Source organism: Antrostomus carolinensis, unplaced genomic scaffold, assembly GCF_000700745.2.
Source record: "Antrostomus carolinensis isolate BGI_N321 unplaced genomic scaffold, ASM70074v2 scaffold18881, whole genome shotgun sequence".
In the NCBI taxonomy this organism is placed as follows: domain Eukaryota; kingdom Metazoa; phylum Chordata; class Aves; order Caprimulgiformes; family Caprimulgidae; genus Antrostomus; species Antrostomus carolinensis.
This window is the reverse complement of record NW_010295029.1, coordinates 49,869-66,544: the sequence shown is the minus strand read 5'-3', so window position 1 is coordinate 66,544 and position 16,676 is coordinate 49,869. Positions and strand designations below refer to the sequence as shown.

General features: G+C 38.4%; 1 protein-coding gene across 1 annotated transcript in view; it reads left to right on the top strand.

The window, feature by feature from the left end:
- Positions 1–16,676, top strand: part of TBC1D1 (TBC1 domain family member 1) — a 57,741-nt gene that overhangs the window by 20,362 nt on the left and 20,703 nt on the right. Inside the window, exons 10-11 of the mRNA XM_010177845.1 lie at positions 4,470–4,609; positions 15,666–15,851. Coding sequence (XP_010176147.1) covers positions 4,470–4,609; positions 15,666–15,851 — 326 coding nt within the window. The remainder of the gene's footprint in view (positions 1–4,469; positions 4,610–15,665; positions 15,852–16,676) is intronic.

The window sequence follows — 16,676 nt, the reverse complement described above, 5'->3', positions numbered from 1 at the left end:
TCTTTCTTTAGAGCCAGTTGCCCCAAAGCAACTTGTTATGCAGCAGACAGCAGCACTGCTTAAATTGTGTGAGGGATGATTTGCCAAGAACTTGTGATCCAGCTCACTCTGTCCCTCCCGAATCATTCAGTTCTGTTCTGCTTTGTCCATGGTAACACAGAAACATATTAATATTCCTTTGTGGCTAGCATTAAAGGCTAATTGACTAAGTTGACTAAATGGGGCAAGAAATAGCAGGACTGTGGAAAGCTGACACAAAAAATCCCACAAACAACCAAAAGCCACAAACAGCAAAAAAACCCCACAACCCTCACTCTCCCCCCGCCCCAGAAAAAAAACCCAAGAATAAACAAACAGAAAAACCCAACCCACCAGCTCATGTATTTGTCTTGGTTACTTTGAGCAATACCAAATGATACTTTTCTGTGCCTCCTTTATTAGAACAAAAATATAGAGAGAGAACATTGAGAAAATGACATTAACTCATCATTTCCCTGAGAACCTGAAACAAGTAGCTCCCTAAAAACTTGACTGTGAAGCCCCTTCTTAACCCCTTGAGCTGCCCATGGCTTGGATGGGCATATACTGTGCTGGGTAAAAAACTGGCTGGATGGCCATATCCAAAGAGTGGTGGTGAATGGAGTTAAATCCAGTTGGTGACCAGTCACGAGTGGTGTTCCCTGTGGTCAGTATTGGGGCCACTCCTGTTTAACATCTTTATCAGTGATCTGGATGAGGAGATCAAGTGTACCCTCACTAAGTTTGCAGAGGACACCAAGCTGGCTGTGAGTTTTGATCTTAAGAGCAGGGAGGCTCTACAGAGGGATGTAGACAGACTAGATTGATGGGCCAGGACCAACTGTATGAGTTTCAATAAGGCCAAATGCCAGGTTCAGCACTTGGGTCACAACAACCCCCAGCAGCGCTACAGGTGTGGAGAGGAGTGGCTGGAGAGCTGCTCGGCAGAGAGGGACCTGGGGGTGTTGATTGATAGCTGGCTGAACATGAGTCAGCAGTGTGCCCAGGTGGCCAAGAAGGCCAAGGGCATCCTGGCCTGTATCAGGAATAGTGTGCCAGTAAGACCAGGCCATTAGGACCATTATCTTACCCCTGGACTCGGCAGTGGTGAGGCCGTACCTCGAGTAGTGTGTTCAGTTTTGGGCCCCTCACTACAAGAAGGACATGGAGATGTTGGATCATGTCCAGAGAAGGGCAACGGAGCTGATGAAGGGTCTGGAGCACATGTCTTATGAGGAGTGGCTGAGGGAGCTGGAGTTGTTTAGCCTGGAGAAGAGGAGGCTCAGGGGAGACCTTATCACTCTTTACAACTACCTGAAAGGAGGGTGTAGAGAGGTGGATGTTTGTTTCTTCTCCCAAGTAACAAGTGATAGGACAAGAGGAAATGGCCTCAAGTTGCACCAGGGGAAGTTTAGATTGGATATTAAGGAGAATTTCTTTACTGAAAGGGTTATCAGGCGTTGGAAGGGGTTGCCCAGGGCAGTGGTGGAGTCCTCATCCCTGGAGGTATTTACGAGTCATCTAGACATAGTGCTTAGAGACATGGTTTATATGGGTACTTGTCGGTGTTAGGTTAATGATTGGACTTGAGGATCTTAAAGGTCTTTTCCAATCTAGGCAATTCTGTGATTCTGTGAGCTAAAATTGCTTATTTTAGTTCAAAAGACTAATGAGACCAAATGTCATTGGAAGCACTGTCAACAGTCACTGGCCACTGGCAAACCATTTTTATTGCTGTTGCTGTTTATTGTTTGGTTTTGTTCTCTTGGGTGAATGTTTGCTGTTTCCCCAAGGTGCTGATTCTTCTGATGCTGAGAAAATACTCAGCTGAGAACCTTGTTTCACCAGTTCCTTCAGTTGTATTTGCTGAGTACTAACTAGCATCTCTCTTAATTTAGCTTCACCTCAGAAGTATGGTATAGCTCAGGGGAGGAAATGTGAGTCTCTAATGTCCTCTTTACTCTTCATTTTAGTAAGACTTACTGGAGTCCTGAAGGTTAAATTCTCAAAAGTAGATTTTTTTCCAAGTAGATCTGGTAATGATTCTGTGTGCACAGTAACAACTTCTCCTTCCCTTTCCCTGTCTTTTAAGGGTATACCATATTAAACACCTAAGCAACAAGACTGAAAATGGAAATTGTTAGGGATATCAAATGGGTTAATGAGTTTAAATCAATAAAGTCAAACTGCCCAAGTTGATTGTATTCTGTAAGTGAAATTGCCATGTAATTGTGATAGATTTAAAATGTGATTGTAAATGAAACGGGTTTGCAGGGCACACCATGGTACAGCCCTATCTTCTTTGTGCTCAGTACCAACTACTAAAGAACAGCTTCACTTTATACTAGTAATTATCCCAGAGTGTCCCCCCTTCCCATTCACATCTTCAGGAGACAGTGCAAAATGCCATCCGTATATATCATTATGGTTTATCAGAAGCTGTTCTTTCTTAAACTTAGTTTTTCAGGAGTAGATTCTCCTACTCACATGTTTTTTGTGTATTCTTCTGAGAAAAGATCTTCTAATATTGTGAGGCAAGTCATTTTCTATGTTTTCATTCTATGCAGAAACTTTTAATTATCTGAGTTGTTCTCACTTCCCTCTATTAACATTCTTCCCAGTATGTGGGGGGCTTGTCATTTTAAAAGAATTTTCTTGGCCAGAACACTGTTGATGAAATTTGATTAGTGCTTCTGTCTGTTGCATACATAGAGCCAGAATCTTAAATGATCAGTCAGAAGGCTCAGCTTTTAGCTTATAAGTTCCAGGCTTGTATGGATAAAACCCTGTTAATGCTTTGCAAAATGTTTTTTGCCAAAGTCTTTTTTCATTTGCCAGCACAGTTATTATCAGTGTCAGCTTTTCCTAACCTTTTCCCCAAAACTTAGCCAATGGTTGAAACTGATACTTAAGTAAATGTGCAATAATAAAGTTGGTGTCATTTCTTATTAGATTAAAGGAATTTACATGAAATGTGCACTAAAAATCTTGGGATATAGCAAAGAGTAATAACTTTACTGGAAGCACAGTTATTTATATTGGAACATTTTTATTATTGGCATTTATTGCCCAAACAAATATGTATTTCAAAGTAACACTTTGTTAGCAGTTTCAGTTTTGACTTTGTTTTCCTTGATATTTAGGCCTTTAGGATTTAGCTGGCTTTTGTGTGAAATTTAGATTATGTATTATTTTTATTCTGTGGATTTATACTTCTTTGTTCTAAACTATACTTTTCCCAACTGCACTCTCAGCATCTCCTACCGTACTGCCTTAAGGAAAAAGCTTCATTCTTCCTCTTCTGTGCCAAATTTCTTAAAATTTCTGGCTCCTGTAGATGAAAATAACACCTCTGACTTTAGGAGCACAAGGTAGGGTTCTCTCTTAAAGCCTAGAGGTAAAACTGTATTTTCAAAGGTTTCTTTGTCTGAAATATTTCAGATGTTTCTTGCACTTGCAAAACCTGATTTGTGCTACAGTTCATTTGCATGTATTCTGCATGTGATTGCTGTCAAAAGGGTGGAGCTATCCCATACTCCTCTCCCATTAAGACTGCAGAACTTAGCCATTTTGTTGTTGTAATAGTCATGAAACTTCCATCTATGTACTTCTGTGATTATTCTTGCCAAAGAACTGTATTAGCAGTTTTCAGTTAAAGAGAATGTACATGGTTCATCCTAAGCAATGTCAGTGTCCTCAGATTGGAAGGAGCAGATGGCCTGTAAAATGCTCCTCCTAGCCACTGACAGAGTTCATTTATCCCTTTCAGCATCAGCAAAGATTCATGCAACTGTTTAGCCAATGGCTGGAATAATCCATGAATAGTTTATTTAATATTCTGAATAAAAACCTCTATGTAGTTTGTGGATCACTTCGAAGGAGTAACATCCAAGGTTCCTGGACACTATTCCAAAGTTTATTGCTTATTTCAGATGGTCACTTGTGAACACAAAGGTTAAAGGTTTTGCTTCAAGTCTGTGTTGTGAAGGAATATATTACATACCCACTGCACAGAACGTTCAAAATTTATTTGGTGTTTATAAAGCTCCTTAATGTGTGCTGATAAAAGGCATCAGCAGTTCTTTGTGTTTCCTATGAATTGCTAGATTTTGTGGATGGCATTTAAATAGCAGAATGGTGAAGATACATTATGGTTTCTGTGTCTTTAATGCATTATGTTTAATGTACTGCTGCAAAGAAAGCTGAAAATTAATTAAAACTGGAGAAAGCAGATTGCACAGAGCTGCCAGCCACTTCTGGTGAACCTAAGTGACGTTTGCAGCATGTATAAGCCTGCTGCCACAAAGCAAGCTTCACCTAACACTAAAAGCTTGACCCAGCACGTGCACAGCACACTGCACTCCTTAGTTGATGGTTTGTGTTACTGTATTAATTGATGCCTCTGTCGCTGGTAACCTACTCACAAGCCATTTTGTGTTCCGCGATTTCAGTGACTATGAATCCAAACACAGCCAGCAGGCCGGTGGTGCAGACAGCCCTGTGAAGACTCGACGGCATTCGTGGAGGCAGCAGATATTCCTGCGAGTGGCAACCCCTCAGAAAGCATGTGATTCTCCCAGCCGATATGATGGTAAAGTCTTACGTTTATTTGCTCCCACAAATGTTGACAGTGGATGTAGTCTGTGAAGTGTGGATCATTTTGTCTACTGAGTGGATACAATTGCCCAGTGCTCTGTTTGTACTGTCTTTGCAGTTTCCCACCTACTTTTTGGTCATGCCAAGCTGATCAGCTGTTGAGTTTTTATTTTTCAGCTTCATGTGTAACATAGTTCCAATTGTGTCAAATTAACTAACCAGAGAAGAACTTATTCTTATTTTAATGAGTTCTGGGGAAAAAAATGTATCACCAAGTATCTGAAGAATAGGTGATGCTTCTATTTAATCTTTCCTGGCTGGAAATAGAACTATGGACTAGAAAAATCCAGGCCTAGCAGAAGGAATTAAATTTATTTTATGAACTGAGTTGAGTTCTGTAGTTTGCACTTCAAATTTGCAGACTGAATTTGACCTCATGTATGCTGCTGCAATCTGTGACATTTACTGCTTGAGCCGTAGTTATCCACTGTTCTCATATTTATTTCCTAAAATCCTGTAGAGCTAAATTACCACAGACTAGAAAAAAAATCACTGCATATGAGCATGCAGGTGCACAGTTTTATGCATCTCACTTTATGGGAGCCAGGTAGTACAGCCCATGATGAGACCAAGAGTGCCTCAGAGAAGCATGTGTCTATAGATAATGGTCTCTGGCTCAGTAAAGTTTGAATTTCACAGCTTGAGCTCTGCAAGCTCTACCTTCTTACTGATCTCTAAGGTCATTGTATAAGAAATAAAAAAAGTATAAGGGAACAGGAAGTAACAGCACATTATAGTAAATGTAGTTAAAAAGTAACCATCTTAATGTCACAGAGACATTTTTCTTGCATCTTAAAGAGAGACTTTGATTAATTGGACACATCACATCATAAAAGTGTTTCTGTCATTAATGCTTTGCTTGCAACCTAATTTGACTGTTAGTGGGATAAGGTGTATATGGGTGTAGATGCCTCTCAAATTCAGTGTACTTCAAAGTGATCTCAAGAGCATGTTGTGTAAAACATACATGTAAAATGCTCTCCTGTACTTCAGGGCATATGAAGGAACTGTTCAACCTCAGCTGTTCTGTGAAGCTACTGTTTTTGCAGGTTTGATGCATCTGCTTGTGACTGGAAATAGTGTTACTTGGTTTTGAAAGCCACAAAACCTTCCCATATTAAATAGGATAAAAACCCCTAAATTGCCTAGCCAAGCATTTACTCTGAGACATAATAGCTGCAAGATAGAATCTTAACAACCTACAGCTGGATAAGCAGAATACTTGGAGAAACAAGTGTGGCTAAAGTGGAAAACAGGAAGTGCTATTAATAGGAGAAGCAATTTAAAATATCTGGCCTTTTTCTTTACTCCTGAGTTGGGTTTTTTTGTTTGTTTTTCTTCCAATGTACATATTCAGTTTATGAAGAGAGGGAGAAAACTCAAGAGTTAGGGATTTTTTTTTATTATTTATAACAAGTATTGGGTTTTTCCATTTGGATTTTTATGCATCTCCTGAAACGTTTCTGGCAGTAAAGGATAGTCACTCGTGATCCAGCCTCCGTAGCCTGTAAGAAAGCTGCTATACAGATGATCTTACATTGGACTCACCAACACAGTTAACTTAGTAACCTCTGTAGTTCCAAAGTAAGTGTAACTAGCTATCATTCATCATCTTGTTCCTCTTTCTTTCGTATTCTGTCAAGGAGGAGTAGCACATGCAATGGAGTTTATTGATTTGATAAGTTACCTGTACTTCCTTTTTTTTTTTTTTTTTTTTAAGTCTTTCTGGCTGTTTTTAGACTGATTTCCTTTGGAAATGGAATTTGTGCAAACAGCTGATGTATCAAAAAAAGATCAGTTTCAGCCAAATTGGACATAGGGCAAAGAAGGTTTTAAAGATACCATGTTTTGTCATGTTCTGCAAAAGTAAGCATGAAGTGAGGGAAACAAGGGAACATTCTTGGGTTTCCCTTTATAGGCTGTGACTCCACTGACCAATTTCTCTATTCAAGTGCAATGGCCCATACGCTGCTCCAGCGTACTCTGTAGGAGAGCAGAAAGAAAAAAGGCTAGGGATTTTTTTAAAGTTTAAAAGCCAACCAAGAGACCCAGTTCTCTGTGAGTCAGGTACGATAAAGTTTATCAAGCTTAGCATAGGCTGCTTTACTAAACTTTTTATTAAACATAAAATCCACCAGTATGCCTGAACTATGCGTTGCTTTGACCATGTGTGGGCAGGCAGTATCAACAAAATGAAACTGCTCTGTGGCTGTAACTTCTTGGGGTTGTAATCAGTAAATATGTATGTGTAAGATGTCACAGGGTATTGAGACAACTGTGGCTTTATAGCCACAGAAAGATCTAGATCCTGACATTTATGATTCCAGTTGTATAGTCAAGTGGTGAGCTGAATCTCAAGATGCGTCATGGCCATTGACACTGTCTGTGTGGTTAACACAGTGGGATATGAAGGTGTATTTACTAAAAGATTTAAAAAAAAAAAAAAGAAAAAAAAAAGAAAACCCAGACAACTGGTATATAGCTTTTGTAGAAATTTTGAGCTTAATCTTGAGGTTCTAACCTTGAGAGATGTCTAGTGTCCTGAGTTCCTACATGAAGCTGACAACACTTGTAAGTCCCACTGCCCTGCCTGCACTTCTGGATTCTTTACACCTTTAGGAGTTGCTTGTGAGTAGTTTGAGCTAAAACATCGTTTACATTCATTTTCATTCATTGACCTGTAGCTCAGCTAGAGAGAAATGATTGCTGGCTTTGCTTTGGTGGTTGCATTGTGTATTACCAGGCAAAGAGCATGCTGTTTTGTTTTGCAGACACCGTTATTCAAAAGGATGGTTTTATTATATGTGAAGGAGGGTGCTCATTTCTTACTAGTTCAGGAGTAAAATGAAAACCAGTCCTAAATTAGTAGAGTAAAAAAAAAATGGCAAATAGGTACACTGGAAAGCCATTTTTTTTTCTTGCCAGTTGAGATTCCTGCCTTGCATGATAACTGCACTCAATTCAGTCACACTCAGGCAAGGTGAGCACTCTGAGACAACAGAAAGCCTTGAGTACAGGAAACCATTACTTTTGGTTGTTATGGGAGCAGTGTCCCATGTGCAGGCCATCCTCCTCCTCCTGCTTGTCAGTGCTGCCCCTTTCTCCTTTCCCCACTATTTTCCCCAGTTTCTGTACTTAACTACGTTTAAGCTCATGAGAGAAGCATTATGCAGCTTGCTGCCTGGCAGTACAGCCAGGTGGTCTCTGGTGGGCCTGAAGATGAGGCTGATCTCCAGTTTGGAGATCTGGAAAGGATTTTCTGCAGGTGAAATGATCTGTAGAGATTTTTATTGCTTTCTGGCTGGTAGCTGGAGGTTTACAGGGTTGAATTATGCTAGTTCTATTGTAGCAAGCAAGCTACATCTGAAATGTCCAACCTCATCTCCTGCTGTTTGCCACTTCCCCTGGAGTGGTTGTGCTGCTACGGATGGTGTGGAGCACTGGAGGGCACCGTTTCTCTCACCACCGGCTTGAGACACACTCAGTGTCATCTTCTCTGATGTTTTTCTTTCTTATTTATTTGTGGGGGTGGAACGAGTGTTGTATCCTGCAAAGTGGAGAGGTAGAAAAAGAGGGGCACAAGTCATTTACAAAACAGATCACACTTTATTCTGTTACAATACTATATTTCTTTTGAAAGAAGGTTTTAATTAATCTCTTTCTCTAAAGCTTTTTTGACCTGTTTTCTATATATATGAGGACACAAAATTCACTCTGGCTCTCTCACTCACTATCTTAAACATTCTAAGTAATAGAAGTCTTTCTTCAGTTCTTTGAATTTTACCTTTATACCTGCCCACCTTACTTGCAGCCAGGTGTTTATACTTCTGTAGAGTCTCTCTAACAAGAGCCACATTCCGTGGCCATGCAGATAGTTTAGGACTTCCTAGTTCTGTCTTTGCTTGTAAAAAAGGTGAAGGGAACATTAAACCAGCTGAAGTATGAGCTCACTGAGAAAAGGTGATTTGTTTTCAGTTGGGTCAGTTTTCTTGTCCCACTCACAGTATTGCACAGGGGGTCAGGCAGGGACACATGTCTGGAAGCTGAGAGTGGGGGCTCTTACTCTGCTCAGCAGCAGGACACACTGAGATCAATGCAGAGTGATCATGAAACTTCACCTTGCACTGCAGTGCAGCAGGATATTTGCATACTTTTATTCAGCATCTACAAATCTCTGTGCAGTGGTCTATTTTCACTACAATTTTCACATATTGACTGTTCAGAATTGGTCATAGTGGAAGAACTGTTTTGCAGATTGTCAGAAACTCCCAGCAGAGTAAAGTCAACTGCTAGATTTAAAGGGGGCAAAAATTGTTTTCTGAAATAAATGGTGGGAAAGTGATGGTGCTTGTCCTGAGCTTTCTTGCTGCAAGAAGTGTCTTTGCAGCAGACAGCAAGATTTTTGTAACAGCTGTGTCAGTTTTAGGTTGGAGAGAGGGTGATTTGTTTTAAGGTGGGCAGTGGGGTGGAGTTACGTGTTGAACAGTGAAAGAAATTGCAGTTTGGTGGAATGAGTTGCTTGGTATTGCTTAGCAGTACTTAGCAGAAAATAGTCAGATGAAAACAGGGAACTTTAGCAAGGACAACTACATAGTGTTTTACAACTTGACTTGGAGAAAAAAAAAAGTTCTTGTAGAAAGTAGAAGTATCTCTGTACAGGAAAAAAGACTTGATTCCTTCATTAAAATGAATTGGGTTCCAGTCTCTGACAGACAGACATAGCAAGCTGTTAAATGCTAAGTGCTGAAAAAAAGTTTGGATTTGAAGAACTGTTATTATTAAAAGCAGCTGTAGTTAGCACCTACCTATCTGTTTATGTGCTTTGTGGTGAGGGTTATATCTCCCATTTAAGCAAAAATATTTATTAAATCACTTTGCAGTAGTATTGCAAATACTGTAAACTGTTGCTCTAATATTCTATATTTAGAATGTTTATGTGGTGTTAATTATTTGTACTGTGTCCTCCAATACTGTTTTAATGGCTCTTTTTTAGCAACAAAATGATTATTAATTAACTAATAATTAGTTTTGTAAATGCTGTAATAAAACCAGTTTGTTAGAATTGGTTACTCAGTTCTATCCCTTTCAGAGCAAATATATGCTCATAATCTTGATTTGCAGAATAGGAGCTTGGCTATAAGCAGTAAGTATCACATATAATGTGTGACAGTTTCTGTGCCCATTGAAATATCAGGGGATTCATTTTTCAGGGCTTGATAATATTAGTAGATGGGGTGAGTTTGGAGGTAGTGATTACTTTTTAAGAAGCTCTTGGCTTTAAAAGAAAAAGTCAAACTCTAAAGCATCTCTCAGAGCTGATTTTAATCAATTATATTGAAATACACGATTTTTCAGGAACTCCTCATTCAGCCATTGCTTTAAGTTCTGTGTTAGACTAGAACAACTTGTTGATTCTTGTGATTCCATATCAGAAGCTCTCTAGTAACAGAGTATTCCTGGTCATGTTACCAGATCGAGATAGGAAGTAAAATATTCCAGACATCTGTGCAAAATAATCAGAATGTTTTATCCTTGGTTATAGAAGTTTCTCTATTCTTGCAGTTCCTCGTTAGGTTTGTATCACGTATGAAAGAAGGTGTTCCCACTACCTGAATGGAAGATCTGAAGAGAACTAGAATGTTGTTAAAGTCCTTTCTTTTGGGCAATTTAATCTTACGATTCTTATTTGTTTGCTAAGCTGAGTTTTGTACGTTTAAAATGCAACAAAGAAAAATAGTCTAATGCAGAAAAAAAAATGCCTAATGGAATTATTCCATCCACATTCTCACCATATCTTGCCTGACTTCCTAACCCTGGAGAGCAGATGTGACTGCTAAACACTGCATTTTAGAGAGCCACGTATATACAACTCCATAGTGGGGATGGCAGTAATACATTATATTTGAGCCTCCTCCCTAGTAGCTTCCTATAAAAATAAAACAAGGCCTTTTTTTCTACTTCAAGTGTTGCAGTTTCTAGTCAAAGATGAATCTTGTTATCTTGTTTTTAGTATTTGAGATTGGTAAGACTAAGTGCTTCTGAAAAAATGTTTCTACAGTTTAGGCTTTTAGGTGGGTTTGTCACTTCTATTGTTTTTTACTTTGTGTGTGTGGTTTCTCTTAGTGGGTTTCTTTTTTTTCTTGTTTTTTGAAAGCCTCCTTTAATACAGAGATTGGTTGAGTAAGAAATTATTGATTGGTTAAATTTTTTTCTAGTCAGTTACAAATTAAATTTCCTAAAAAAATACGGTTTAAGGCAACAATTTAATAACTCACTGTTGGAATACTTTAATGTCCTCCCACAGGTCCCAGCAAATGCTCTGTATTCATTGTAGCTTCTTCTGGAGCTAATGAAATTTCCTGTTTATAATACTACCAGTCAAATATTGCCTGTTTTAATTACTACTGCAGTCATTCACTAGCTTTTCATTTACAAACTTCCTTTAGTGTGGTCCCTCATAGCAATATAAAATCATAGAATGGTTTGGGTTGGAAGGGACCCTAGTCTAAGCCTCCTGCAGTCAGTCAGGAGGGACATCTTCAACTAGATCAGGTTGTTCAGAGCCCCGTCCAACCTGACCTTGAATGTTTCCAGGGATACACCATGATACTTTCTTCATAATCTTTTGTACTTTGTTTTGTGTGTCATATTTGCACATGAGAGTTTTGTGTAATTTGTTTGTTGATCCTTTTGGAGTGTAGGGATACTCTATATCTTAGGATGGAAGCACTGCTGCACGAAGCCAAAAAGTTGGGTACAAATGAGTGGATCTGCTGTACAAATTCCATCTCAGTGCCTTGTCAGTATTGGCCTTGACTTTTCTTGGGTAGTATAAGCAGTGGGAGCATGAGAGCAGTATTCCTGAGGTATGTATGGATACACTAGTACATCTGTGCAACATTTCCATATGCTTCATGAGCATTTTCATCTGCACAAGTTCTCACAAGCACAGGAAAACTGGTGGCTTTCCAAGTGAAGTACACCATTTCTTGAGGAATACGTAGTTCGAACCCACAGACTTGGAGAAATGCATTGCACAGAAGAATAATTCTGAAGGGTAGTCCAAGTCTGAACTTCAAATGAAAAACAACCTGTGAGTTGATAAAATGTAATAAGAGTTATTGAGTCAACTTGCTCAATCCTGAACCTGAAAGAGTAGAAGTATGGTAGGCATGTAGAAGTAGCATGTATGGACGTAAAATTTTATTTGGAAGCTACAGGGAAGGGAGCAACATATTTGAAAGGAGTATGGGTTAAACATGCAATAGGAGTCAACAGAGTTGACTGAAGTTGGCAGATGAACAGGGAAGTAGTCTTTCAGTGTGTGCTGAAGTGCACTTGCTAATCTTATAAAAATTTTGAAGGCTGTGCGTTACTTGGATTTTAACAAATGACAGTTTGATTCAGTGGAACGTGAGCTCCCAGTTATGTTCACTTGAATTGCTCTACTATTTATCTTTGTTTTCTCTGCTATCCTGCAGATCATTTGTGCATAATAAAGAAATACTCAGTTTCTTGTTACAGTATTTCTACTCCTGTCTGTTCTGGATGTGGAAGCTGGATGTCTGTTGATTACCCTGTTGTGTATTCATGGACATGGGTTAGTGCTGACTTACCAAATGTCTCTGTTTTTTACTTCGCCTTGAGGGATGACCTGCATGTTCCACCTCCCCCTCCTCCTTCACCAGCCAAACAGCTGATGCAACTCTGCAAACTTTAGACAGGCCACCTAAGCAGTTAAACAGGTTCATTTTGGTTTCTATACATCCTGCTACATACCAGCATGGAGATGGGAGGGAAGGCAGGTTGTGAATGTGTTGTACTTTATCAGAGTAGACTTTAGACTTTCTGTTAAATGTCCACAAGTGATAAGAAGAAAGAAAGATAGAAAAGGAGCTGCCATTTAGAAGGCAAAATCAAGCGTAGGACTCTTCCACAGAAGAATTAGAGGTAGGGTTGGTAATCATAATTGTCAGCCTGTAGAATTTTGTAACCCTTCTATTTTCTTTCATAGCCCTAACCATTGTGAGTTAAATTTCTTTTAGTGAATACTTATCTTACCAGGTTAGTCAGTAACAGACAAGGAATTTTCAGCCTAAATGGAAGCAGGACCACAGACTTGAGTAATTAATGCTTTGCAGTGGTTCAGGTGTTGCCAGAGTAGGTTTCATCTCTGGAAGACGAGAAGTGAGTAAAATCTCTGATAAATTAGAAGGTGATATTTTGTTAAGTTGATACTTGAAGACCAGTCCACAAAATTTGCACTGAGAAATTAGAATGTGCATGTTAAAAAAAGGAAGATTTTAGGTCTTGGATATGTTCATTCTTGCTTTAGGAATACAATGTGTTTAATCTATTTCCTTGCACTTGTTTTGGCAGCCTGGGTTTTTTTGCAAGTGGGTAATGGTAAACTGTCCATAATCTTATATTTTCTAACACATACATGCATATATATGTGCATAAAACCAGAATACATATCTGACTCTAAAGGACATCCATAAAACATTGAGAGGATGTGTAGGGTAAGAAGAGACTTGTTTCCCCCAAGATGTACATGCATTCTATACTGGATGCTATAAGAATGTAATGAGAAGTGAACACACTACAGATAGCGTACCATGGATAAAGTTACCTTTCTGGATCACTTTTACTTTTTTCACATTAATGTTTGGTGACCTTTTTCATTAATTCCTCTTTCTTATGGTGATGTTACTTTGTGCATATAATGCAGCCTTAGAGAAAATGAAAAACTTCCCTTCAGGATGGTGTTTTTATTTTTTTTTAAGTTTATTATTTTATTCAAGCAAATTAAGGCAGTTCTATCAGCATTATCCTTAGAAGCATTTCCCTTATAAAACTATTCAATATGCACTAAGAAAAATCAGCATGAAACCTACTATATGTACAGAACATTGTTGACAGTATAGTGTGTGCATCAGAAACAACAATCAAATCAAAATAGTTTTCCTTTAATTGTTAACACAAGTTGAGGATTATCAAGTGTTTGTTCCTTCTCTACTTGATGGCATTTACCTAAACCTCTTTTATAATTGCAGATCTTTGCCCAGGGAAGTCTTTACATTTACCTGTAAAGAAAATAATTAAATGAATGTTTCCCCGTTTCTTTTGAGGGATATAATATAATTTTATCATTATATTGATATTTTTCATAACCAGCTGTATTTTTGAATGCTTCTGTCAATGTTTCCAGCTTCTCTTTGCAACAAATGGTGATTGCCATTAAAGTGTCAAATATTTGTCCCTTGCCTAATTGACATTCCTGTGAAGTTCATTGTTCTCTGAAATGCTGTAGATACCCAAAGGTTGGGTATCCACACTTATCCAGGTAAAGGTGTAATTTGTGCTGCTAACTGAAAATGTTTATTTTTATATGTATATTTTAGCACTTGAATTAAACTGTGGTAATAAATTAATGTATAAGGAAGCAGATGGTTTTGGACCCACCCTATTTGTTTCTAATGCTTGGAGAGGAAAAGATTGGCAGTGGCAAAACTTAGAAAAGCAGAAGCCAACAGCTGTGAACGTTTCCATTCTTACTTAGTCATCTGAGCTTAGTTGTGCGAATGCCTTTCAACAGGGAAGAATAGCTGCATATGCACCGTGTGAGTCAATATGTGGTAGCTTTCTGAGAAGACTCTGAAGGGGTGAAAACCTTCCTATTTTGTTAGTTTGTAGAGATGAGATAATTTATGTGTGTGTTTTTAATTCAAAACCTTTATTGTTATGCTTGCCAATTATAAAGAAAAATGGACCACTGAGCTACCATGCAGAATAATTATTTCAGGAGTGTCCCTTCTCCGGGAGCTGTTTGAAAATAGCATGCACAAATGTACTTGTCCTTGGCTGGGGAGTGCAGGGAATGGTTTTTGTTGCACTGATTTGAAAGCATTTTCTTGTAATGCATAACTGGTCAGCTTGTCCTCAAGGAGACATTTCATAGCCGTTCTGTTTGGCTAAAGGAATGTTTTATGATATCTTTCCGTTTGGGATTTGATAGGAAGAAATGGGTGGTTTTGACCATTCATTTTAAAGGTGGTGAATTGAGTAATTTTTCTCCTAGATACAGGTTATATCAAAGACTATTGAGCCTTCAGAGAAGCTCTGTAAAAACAATAAAATTAAGTAATACTGTAGCAGGCATAAAGAAAACAACGTATGAGAACTTATGCTTCTTATGTTAAGAACTTGATTAAAAACAATGTTGTTTACACTTTCTCTAAAAAGAAAAGATTTTTCAATTTGCCTGAGATTTATTTAATATTCACTTTCTTTTGTAGTGTCTTCAGTCTTAGAGTTACCTTGCATGCTTGACAAAAAGATACATTTTGTTGTAGACCACCTGAAGCCAAAAGAAAAAGTGCAAGTTATGACATGGTTAAAAATTAGAAGTGAGAGCAAACATGTCTTAGGTGCCTATCTCTATTTCTAGATGTTGACTTTAAGAACAGGTAATCATCCCATTGTACAGCCTTAGGTGATGCTGTGTTTGTGCAGCTACGAAGCTAAGGGTGTGTGTTTTCTTTGTTAAACACAGTTTAGAGGTTATTCTTTAAATTATGTGGGTGTTATGTATGATTTGATCTGCTGTTTGAATCATGCCAGGTTTCAGCTGTAGGTTGTTTGTTTCTCAAACTTGTATTTTCCTTTTTAGTTCTGTCCTTGCAGAGCTTTAATTAGCAAGTTGTGGTCTTGTTGTATGGTACAGTGTTTTTATCAGGTTGTAGAAAAGAAAATGTTCCAGGCTTTGGCCCATATGATTTTTATAGAAAAGTAGCTTGTGAATCTGCTTGAAAACGTTATTTCGGAAACCTTGCTTGGTATTGCTACCTCTTATGTTTGTATGTTTGTGTGTGTGTGTGTAAATGTAGATATATAAATATGTGTATATATATGCAATCTTTGAAAATGTGTCCATTCATTCACTTATTCATGAAATCTAAGTCGTTCACAACAGCTTCTCACTTTTAAAGATTACTCTGAATTGGGAGAACTTCCACCGAGATCCCCATTGGAACCAGTCTGTGAAGATGGCCCCTTTGGGCCAGTGAAGGAAGAAAGGAAACGGACACCCCATGAGCTTCGTGAGTTGTGGAAGAAAGCCATTATTCAGCAGATACTGCTTCTCAGAATGGAGAAAGAAAACCAGAAGTTACAAGGTTGGTGAAGTTCTTGATTACACCCTCTTGCAGTACAAGTTCACTTTTTGGTTTGCTCTGTGGCCTTGGCAGTGGATTGGACCAAGTCTTAATGAAACACTTCAGGAACATAAAGGTAAATCAGTTTAACAGCATGTCCCTCAGCTGTCATTTAGTGTAGGTTACAATTTGCACTTATTTTTTTTATCACTTCATCTTATTATTTGTTTACTTGATATGAATTCATATTCTTTTAGTTTTACCATGGCTGTGGTTTTTAGTCTGGTGTCTAGATTCTCTGACAAGGAATTCAGCACAATCACTATCATGAACGGAAATCTTTTCTACATTCACATCCACAGGTCATTGTCCAAGTATTGATCATTGCAGCGTTCTGTTTAGCAAGTCTTGAAGTTGAATTGAAATATCCATTTTGTTAAAATCTCCATAGACTGACCTCAGTCAATGTCACTCCTTAGTGTTCTCTGTGTAGCTGGGTCTTGGTTTCCTTGCAGCATTTTCTTTGAGCATTTCATGCCTTTTGGGAAGAGATGGCTGACATCTTTCTGTCTCATCTGCACTGCATTTTTTTTTTTCTCCATCTGAGCTGAAAGACCTCTTCTGTTTTTTTCAGTCTGGTGACTTGCACGAATTCATCTGCTGTCCCAAAAGGTGCTTTATTATTTAGTTTATATTAATGCCTTTAATAAACCCTTTTTTTCCAGGTACATTCCAACACTAAAAAACCCCCAAAAGTAGCAAACTTTAAAAGCTTTGCCAGGAGTCCCTTTGAGATTTGCACTCCACTTCTAAACTTTGGAATTAACACTCAGCTACAGAATTCAT